Here is a 9,624-nt window from a genome sequence, read left to right on the forward strand (position 1 = left end):
GTGCTCCTGGCTGGTGTGGTGTCAGCTCCCTGTGCCCCTGGGCTCCTAGGCAGGCAGAATAGTCATGCTTTCCTGTGCTTCCTTCCCAGCAACCCGAAGGTCCAGGTGGAGGCCATTGAAGGAGGAGCCCTACAGAAGCTGCTGGTCGTTCTGGCCACAGAGCAGCCCCTCACTGCTAAGAAAAAGGTAAGTTTCTGCCCGTCCCTTCTGCCCAGCGCTTAGGGCATCGGCGGGCCCCTTTCCTGGCATGCCATCCCTGGGCCCCGAGAGTCATCCAGTGAGGGGCGAGGGAAAAGGTCACACACACCTGTAGAAGATGGTGGCAGATGGCGTCGGGGGCCTGGGGGCCTGGGTGTAGCTCCAGCAGGGCGGCCATGGACCCCATCCGGTCCTGGACTTTCGTTTTAGCCACCAGTGGTCCCCATGACGATGTTGAAGGTAGCTGAAGTCTCTCTTGACTCTCACAGCCCTGGCTCCTGGGGTGCAGCTGGACTCCAGGTTACTGAGACCAGGAAGAATGGTGCTGGCTGAGTCACTGGGACACCTTTTACGGGCCGTGGGGCCAGGCTAATGTGTGTCACTCCTTATGTGTCCCGGACCTGTGCTTCCTTTCTAGGTCTTGTTCGCCCTGTGTACCCTGCTGCGCCACTTCCCCTATGCCCAGCAGCAGTTCCTGAAGCTGGGGGGCCTGCAGGTGCTCAAGGGCCTGGTGCAAGAGAAGAGCACAGAGGTGCTGGCTGTGCGCGTGGTCACGCTACTCTATGACCTGGTCACTGAGAAGGTGAATGCCCAGACCCCCTTGCCTCCCCACCCCAAACACAGGCTTTGTGTTTGCTCTGGCTGTTCCACCCAGGCCCCCTCTGAATCTGTCTGTCCATCTCTCTGTCCAGATGGATGGGTGGACAGATGGATGGGTGGACAGATGGATGGATGGCTGATGGCCTGAAGAAACTTGGAACCTCAAGGGAAGGTGTCTTGTGGGACACGACACCTCTGCCAACCCCTGGAGAGGGGAGGTAGGAGGATGCATTGGCCAGGGCCAGGCATGCAGGGAGGGGTCAGCGTGGCCAAGGGCCAACAGCTGGGTTTGGCCCTCAGGGAGTGAAAGTCACTGGGTGGGCGTGAGGAACAGGTCGCGTGGAGACATGGCAGCAATCAGAAGCCAGAGCCCAGAATGGTGCTGACTTGCTGTTCTCGGCACCTGGAGATGCCCCTCTGGGAGCTCGGCTCAGGGCTCAGCACACAGCCCTGGACAGCCTCAGGACCCAACGGCTTTGCTACCTGGGAAGAGACTAGGGCTCAGCCCCGCTTGGCCTTGAAAGCTTGAGAAGCATCTTAATTAAGAGCAAGAGGCAGCCAGGCCTGGATTTGTAATGGAGCCGCTGCAGAGCCTGTTGGCAGGGCTTTTACAGTTGTCTTCCTCGGGCCCCTTGTTTCCCGGGACAGCCGGCCGCTGCTTGGCAGCCCCGGCCCTGCCGCCTAACGTTGGGGGCTGCACCCCTCCACACTCTCACCCTGCACAGACCCACGCCCGCTCTGTCCAGGCGGAGTCTCGGCTGCCTATGGCCCCTCGTTTCTGTCAGTCCTGTCTCCTGCTGCAGTCTCAGCTTTCGTGCTGCTCCTGCCCACAGCTGCAGAAATCATTTCAAACAGCAGGCAGCCCTGTGGTACTCAGAGCCAATTAGCAAGGCTGGGGCGCAGCCGATCTCCTGAGCGTGGCCAGTGAGCCTGGAGGAGGACCCACGCATCCGCGTTCCCAGGAGAAACCCATCTCTTTCCTCTGGTGTCTCAGGGCTGTGTCTCTGCTGAGTCGGGTCCGGTCAAGGAGGAAGGACCTGGCCATCCTCTTCCAGAGAGGACAGTGCATAGTTTCAGCCAGACAGCTGTGGGGCTGGGGCTGCCCACACACTGAGCACCAAGGCAGCTGGGGCCTCTCTGTTCTTACAGCTCCTGAGCGGAGACAAAAAGAGCAGGCTGAGTTTCAGGCTGGTCCCAAGGCCCCCAAGGGTGACAGAGCATCAGCTCACCTTGGGGCTGCTCTGTGCCCCAAGGCAAAAGGTTGGGAGACAGCATCTGCAGCGAGGAATTCCCACAGAGACTGCGCTGTCGCCTCTGGCATCGGCCAGGACCCAGGCGCGCCCCCCTCTGTGTCGTGGCCCACCCTGGGCCTCTACCAAGAGACCGCATGCTGCCATCTGGCTCCCAGGGGTGGCAGGATGCTGGAAAGCTCTCCCTCCATAGCCCCTGCCCTCCCGGCGCTGGAAGCCCAGGAGCTGTGGGCAGGATATGTGGGCACAGGGTGCTGGGCTCTGGAGGGAAGAGGGGCATTGAAGCTGTCCTGTGGGAAGTACCTGGAAGGGACACAGCTCCAGAGGCCCCAGGGGAAAGGTGGAACGGCCGGGGTCAGAGTGAGGAGGCTGTGGGGCAGCAAAGCCATGCCCAGGGAGGGCTCAGAGTCCCAAGGAAGGGTTTGGTCTTTATCAGCAGAACTGCCAATTTGTAGCCAGGTGTGGTGGCACACACCTATAATCCCAGCACTCTAGGAAGCTGAGGCAGGAAGATCCCAAGTTCAAGCCCAGCCTAGACAACTTAGCCATTTAAGGAGATTGTCTCTCAAAATAAAAAATAAGAACAATGGCTGGGGATATAGCTCAGTGCAAAGACCCTGAGTTCAATTCTCTGTACCATGCCAAAAAAACAGACAGATCCCAGCCAGTGATTAGGGGCTTGTTGGCAGCCATCAGGGGACCAGAGAAGGTGGGCAGGGCCTGGAGGAGGGGCCACAGACATCCCCCAAGAAGCAGGGTGCACAGAGCAGAGGCAGCGGGGAGGACCAAGAGGGGGACTGGTGGGATGTAGAAGTCGGTGGAAAGGGATGGCAGCCTTGCCCTGCCATTAGCCCATGGCCCTCTGTGGCCACAGTGTCGTCAGGTGCCATTCATAGCCCCTGGCCTTTGCCTGCACCCCCGGTTCTCCCCAGGGGGTCTGGGCGGGGCTTCCTGCTCCCTTCTCAGAGCATTTAATGTGACTGTATGGGAAACCTTCGCAGCATCCCTCAGCATTTGAAATAAGCGGGGTTCTCGCCTGGCAGCTTGCCCGGCTGGTTCCCGCAGGTTCGCAGGTAGAGCTGAGCGTCTACAGCTGCTTTCATGGGCTGAGGCTCGACTCACTGCCAGACTTTCCGTAACGCCTCTGTCCTTGGCGTAGCCCAGAGCTGTGTTCCAGGCCCCTCCTGGCCCTTGCACCACCTGCCTTGCTTCAGACGGGGGCCAGGGCTGGTTGTGACGCCCGTGCAGACTGGCCTGCCGTGCTATCCCTTGGGGCCGCTCCTATTCACCCAAGACTCTCACTGGTGCAGCAGTGGGGTGAGGGTGCCCACAGCAGTGACACTGGTGAAGATGTCATTTGCTGCCATGGTGCGAAAGCTCACATCTCTTGAGTGTGCACTGTGTCCGGCTACTGGCTGTGCACTCACTGTCCTCCGAGTGCTGCCCGAGTCCCAGAGGGGCCCCAGTGTCTCCCCTGAGAGACAGTGGCCTTGGTCGCAGGGAGGTTCCGGACCAGCGCCCGCTCACTGAGTTGTCAGTGATGCCCAGGAAGTCGAGCCCAGCCGCCACCCTCACACTGCACCACTAGACCCAGCTCTTGAGATAGTCAGGGATTTTATTTTCCTGTGAGAGCCTGGGAGCAGGGACACATAACCGTCTTGGTTCCTCTAGCACCTGGCGCAGGGCACAGGTGTTGTGATGGACAGTGTGGAGTGGACGGACCGAAGAGTGGACATGTGGATGGCTGGGTCACGGAGAAAGCAGGTCACCCTCCTGGCTCAGCCTCCTGTCTTGGTACTGCGGGGCAGAGCTCGCAGGTGTGAACTGACTGCCTCTGTGTTCTCTCCTTGCCATCCCACCTGCCGCCTGTGCCTGGCTGTGTGGCAGCAGATGTTTGCTGAGGAAGAGGCCGAGCTGACCCAGGATGTGTCCCCAGAGAAGCTGCAGCAGTACCGCCAGGTGCACCTCCTGCCAGGCCTGCGGGAGCAGGGCTGGTGTGAGATCACAGCCCGCCTCCTGGCACTTCCTGAACACGATGCCCGTGAGAAGGTGCTGCAAACGCTGAGTGCCCTCCTGGCCACCTGCAGGGACCACTACCGTCGGGACCCCCAGCTCAGCAGGACACTGGGCAGCCTGCGGGCTGAGTATCAGGCCCTGGCCACCCTGGAGGTCCAAGAAGGCGAAGATGAGGGCTACTTCCGGGAGCTGCTGGGCTCCATCAACAGCTTACTCAGGGAGCTGCGGTGAGGCTGCCACCCTGACACCGGGACTGGACTAGGACATGCGAGAGGCCGGGCCCCAGCGCGGGTGGGCTCCTCAGAGGCCGTCAGGCAGCAGGGAAGGTTTGCCTTGTGGGGTGTGAGCTTCACCTGGGCAGGGCCCGCTTGGCTATTAAACAAGATGTGAAGGCCGCAGTCTGTCTCCATGTCTGTGTACCGCGACTCAGCCCTACAGCTGGGGGCTGTGATAGGTACCCCGTGACTCCCTGAGTGGTCTGTCCCAGCTGTCTGTCAGAAGGGCCTGGGCCCTGTCCGTGGAACCTCAGGCTCTTTGCCATGTGGTAGCTCTGTGACCTTGGGAAGTCACTCGACCTCTCTGGGCCTGTTCTTCCTCTGCTGAAGAGACAGCACTGAAATGAGGGAGAGCTGCAGAAAGTACTCTGGCAGCGCGACCCTCACGCCTGTCCCTTCCCACCCAGCTGTGAGCAGAGGTCGGAGGTTCGCCTCACTGCCCCCTCTGCCATGCAGGAGAAGCCCCTTCAAGGCCACGGGCACTGATCAAGCCAAGAGCAGCTCCCCACTGGTGTGCGGCTGGGTGCTGTGGGGTCTGGGTGGACTCCGAGGACGCTGGCTGTGGGCCTCACTGGGGAGCGGGGTGAGCTGGGCCTGCCCTTCCTGCCCATGTTTAGGAGGCGGGAGAGGCAGCCTCTAGGCGGGGCAGCAGGCCTGGCGGTCTCAGCCCCCAGCCGTCCCAGCCCCCCAGGGAGGCTGAGTGCCAGGCCAGGAGCCTGCTGCAAGTTGCCATGGCAACCCCAGCTCTGGGCTTTCCTGATTTGGATTCTGGTGCGCTTGTTTTTCAGCCCTTCCCGATGCACCAGAGGCTGCTCCCGCTGGCTCGGCAGCCCCACCCGCGCCCAGGAGGGAGCTGGGAGGGCCAGTCTGCGGCAGGCCTCACCTCGCTTAGCTTGTGGACATGTCAGCATCACAGAGCCGAGGGGATGGTGGGCCCAGAGAGACACGGGAGTCAGTGGGTGGGTGCCTTCCTTGGAGTCCCCCTCTGGCTCTTCCCAACCCTCTTCTGCTCACCTCGCAGCTCAACACCCAGGAAGCACATGGCAGGCGAGGAGGGCCTGCGGGCAGCGGGGCCCAGGCCCTGTGAGGAGCCCTTTCCCCAGGATCCGACACCTCGGGCTCGGGCACGGGGACCAGACCGTCCGCCTGCGCTCGCACAGCCTTGGGAGCGGTGTGCAGAGCAGGGAGTGGTGCCTGAGGGAGGGAGGCTCGGTGACCGGCCTGGGTCACACAGCTTGAGTGCCAGCTGGGACAGCAGGCTTGTGTGAGGCCAGGGGACGACGGCCCCTTTGTCAGGCAGTGGGAGAGGCAGGAGCCTTGGCAGAGCGGCTGTGTCCGCGCAGAGCAGCGCTCAGAAAGGCCGTGCTGGGGCTGGCCGCAGCTCCGGTGCATCTGGGGAAGGGGAAGGCGGACTTCGGGGTGAGGCTGTCCTTGCAGAGATGAGCGCGGAGCTGTGGAACAGGGTTAGCAAAGATGGGCAGAGCTGTGGGGAGCCATGTGCGGGTCTTGGGGTGATAGTGGGGCGAGGCTGGGGCCCTCATGGCCTCTGTAACAGGCACTGATCTAGGGTATGGCGAGGGCTAGGCAAAGGACGCGGCCAGCAGAGACCTGACCGAGGTTCCCGGTGCCCTCCCTGGTGTCAGGTAAGCGCAGAACAGCGCACAGCCGGGGAGGTTTGAGGCTGTGAGCTCCTGGGAGACCCCTGGGGTAGGGGAAAGAGCCCCTGGGGCTGCGGGGAGAGGGTGGGAGAAGAACTTCGGCCTTTCCTCGAGGGCACTGGGGAGGACGAAGAAACCTGTTGGCCCGGTGGGCATCTGTCCTGAGCCCTTCAAGGCCGCAGGTGACCTGGAGCTCCGCTCTGTGTGCGCGCCCACGGGTGGGGTGGTTCAGGTCACCGCCCAGTTGGGTGTTGATCGTTGGCAGCAGGTCTGAGGGGCCCTCTTCTCTGCCTTCCTTTGGGCATGTCCTAGGGATGGTGGCCGGGGTCATTGCTAGCTGGGGGGTGTTCCTGCTGCAGCCACCAGGATGTGGGGGATACAGCTTCTTTCTGCCTGGGCCTGGAGATGTCTTTCTGCTTCCTCTCACCCCTGTCCCGTGGCGGCCACCAGGCTCTTGGCTCTTGGGTGTGGCTGGCACCCGCCCTGCTGGCCGGAGCCCTGCTCCTGCGCTGGGCTAAGCCGGGCCTCAGCGGGAAGATGACAGGGGTGGGGAGTGGGTGAAGGTCCCCAGCCTATCCCTCGGGCTTTTTAAAAAAAAAAATTCGTTTATTCATTCTTCCCTCTGCGTTATGGATTGCACATTGGTATTTATCAGGCCTCGTGGTCTGAAGTCACAGGCCCTTAGAGCCTGGTGTGGGGGGAGAAGGCGCATCATGAGTCCTGGGAAGGCACCAAGCAGGCCTGACCTGGTTGAGGTCAGGGAGAGGCTTCCTGAACCAAGACCTGAAGGAGGCGTGGAGATCCTGTCGGGGAGGTGGGGAGGGTTCAGCCCTGGGAAGACTCAGGCGGGCCCGAGGGGGAGTGTGTGATGCAGGAGGAAGGGGTGGGCTGTGGGCCAGGCAGAGCCACATGGTTGAGTGGGGACCCTTCCTCCAGTGCCCTGTGAGTCTTGCCAGGCACTGTCCCCTCACCGTGACGAGAGTGGGGAGCAAGGGGGCTCCTTCTTCCCAGCCCGCCTGGCCGGTTCCTAGCAGCACAGTGCCAGGTGAGCAGACGGTATGATACCAGCTGAGAGCCGGAGGACTTCAGGACAACGGTGCACTGTACGGGGACAGAGGGTGTCAGAGGCCTCTGAGATGCAGTGTACACTGGAAGCGGGAGTGGAGCCTGAGAGCGTGCTTTGTGGACCTGGGCCAGAGGACTCGGGCAGGAAGGCCTAGCAGCTTCCGGTCAGCTCGAGGGAGAGTGGGTTCGCAGGGAGGGTGTTGGGGCAGAGGCCCGCTGTGACAGGATCCCTGTGTGTGCAGAGAAGGGGCCAGGGCAGCTGGGAGCAGGGAGTGGAATCCAGGTGCAAGGCCACCGATGGGTGAGAAGAGGCTGGTGGTAGAGCAGGTGGCGAGGAGGGCCCGGTGCCACCAGCTGTGCACGGGAGAGCTGGGGGTCCCTGACTGCCTGGCCAGCCAGGAAAGGCAGGCAAGATGAGGTCCCGCTTTGGGCTTGAGCAAAGGGCAGTGTGGAGGGGCAGGTTACAAAGCGGGGAGGTAGAAGGTGGAGAGAGATGGGGACTTGGCAGTGGCATTGCGTAGATGTGTCCATATGGAAGTGTGCATAGGACACTGGGCCACAGCTCATGCTCAGGAGGGGCTGGGGTGAGTGGGTGGGAGCCGGTAGGTGGGTGTTACCCGACCTTAACCAAGAGGCCAGGATGCGATCGCAAGCTGGATGCTGAATACAGTCACTGTTAAAAATTAAATTATATAAGCTTATGATTAAGTCACAGGTTAAAAAGCAAAGGTAATTTAATAAAAGGTAGTAAGAGAAAAACAAACCCAATGAAAGCAGAAGAAAAGGAAATAATGAAGAGTAGAAACTAACAAAGTTACAGGTGGATAAACTGGAGAAAATCAATGAAATTAAAAGATGGCTCTTTGGGCACGAGGGGAGATGCACATCACCGTCAAAAGCGAAGGGGGCAGCACTGCAGACTCGGTTGAAGGGCCATGAATGCACCACAAGCAGCTCCAGGGAAGTTGTAAAATCAGTGTGATAGTGGAGGTGGTGAAAAAGTGGTATCAGTTTTCTATTGCTGCTATAACAAATCACCATAACTCAGTGCCATACAATACCCAAATTTATTTTCTTACAGCTCCAAAGTCTGACACAGTTCTTGGCATCAGAGCTGTGGTTCTTTGTAGGCTCAGGGCAGAGTCTGTTTCCTGCCTTTCCCAGCGTTCCGAGCAAATTCTTTGCCTGAGAGACATTTTCACCTTCTAAGCCAGAAAAAGCAACTCCCGTTCCTTTCATATCACAGCGCTCTGAACTCTGATGCTCTATTTTCCATTTTTTGACTGTGCTGTGAACTGAACCCAGGACCTTGAGCATGCTAGGCAGGCTCTCCCCACCGAGCTGATGCCCAGCCCTTGTCTGCCACTTTCAAGGGCCTTTGTGATTCCACTGGGCATACCTGGGTAATTCGGGGTCCTTTCCCCATCTTAACACCAGTCTGTTGGCAATGCCCATTCATCTGCAAGCTTCATCCCCCCGCCAGGGAGTGTGACACACCCACTGCTCCCAGGAGCTGAGGCAGCCATCTTTGAGGAGCCACTGTTCTGCCTCCACAGACACAAACTACTAAAACTCACTCAAGAACAACAGATGATTTCTGGGGCCCTATCTCTAGCAAAGAAGCTGGATTCATAGTTTAAAATCTTCCCAGAAAGAAAACCCCAGACCCAGATGTTTTCACAGGCAAATTCTCCCAAATTACACAGGTTCTACACGATCTCCTCCAAAACAAAACAAAACACTTCCAAAGTCATGACACAAGGTCAGCACCGAGGCAGGCCGGGGGGTGGGGGGTCTCGGGGGCCACGGGAAAGGTACCTATATCCTCAGTGCAGAAATCTCCAGTGGAATATTAGAACTCAAACGCAGCAGTGTATAGAACGATAGCGCAACATAACCAAGGGGGGTTCGTGCGGGGAAGGGAGACTGGTTTCACTCAAGTCACCATCTGCACAGACTGGGAAGAAAAGGCCACACCGTCACCTCAGCAGATGCAGAAGAACTTGGCGCCAGAATCCAGGGTCCACTCACAGCAAAAGCTCTCCGCAGACTTAGAATAGAAGGGGCTTCCTTAATCTGGTGAAGGGAAACTACATAAAACCCTGCACCTGACACCAGACCTAACGGTGGAAGACTGAGTCCTTCCCTGAGATTGAGAACAAGGCAGGAACGTCCACTCTCATCACACCTCTTCAACATTGTACTGGAAATCTGGGCAGTACCTTAGGCAAGAAAATGAAATAAAAAGCATACAGAGTGAAGAAAAGGAAATAAAGCGTAATTCTGACATGACAGCATTCTCAATGTAGAAAATCCTGTGGAAGCCGAGCATAGTGACACACGCCTCTAAACCCAGCACTTGAGAGGCTGAGGCAGGAAGTTTGCTGTGAGTTGGTGTAGTGGTTGATTATGTCAACTTGAGAAGTTTAGAAGCATAACTAAACCTGGCTCAGCAATTGGCCCAGCAATTCTACACCCTAGGGTGTAGAGGAGCCACCCTAGGGTGGATCATCACCTAGACAACATAAAAGGGAAATGAAGAAGGACCGAGGAACTTCCATG

General features: G+C 58.9%; 1 protein-coding gene across 5 annotated transcripts in view; it reads left to right on the plus strand.

The window, feature by feature from the left end:
* The window catches only part of Sil1 (SIL1 nucleotide exchange factor), a 260,709-nt gene extending 256,247 nt beyond the window's left edge, over positions 1-4,462 (plus strand). For 4 of the 5 annotated variants that reach the window (XM_005382084.2, XM_013512923.1, XM_005382085.2 and 1 more), the window contains 3 exons: positions 90-186; positions 617-781; positions 3,936-4,462. In XM_005382084.2, the coding sequence (XP_005382141.1) occupies positions 90-186; positions 617-781; positions 3,936-4,295 (622 nt within the window). In that variant the 3' untranslated portion in view covers positions 4,296-4,462. The remainder of the gene's footprint in view (positions 1-89; positions 187-616; positions 782-3,935) is intronic. The other variant, XM_013512922.1, reaches the window with a different exon arrangement.
* Positions 4,463-9,624: the final 5,162 nt, after the last annotated feature.

Source organism: Chinchilla lanigera, unplaced genomic scaffold, assembly GCF_000276665.1.
Source record: "Chinchilla lanigera isolate Chin_1 unplaced genomic scaffold, ChiLan1.0 scaffold00017, whole genome shotgun sequence".
Taxonomy (NCBI): domain Eukaryota; kingdom Metazoa; phylum Chordata; class Mammalia; order Rodentia; family Chinchillidae; genus Chinchilla; species Chinchilla lanigera.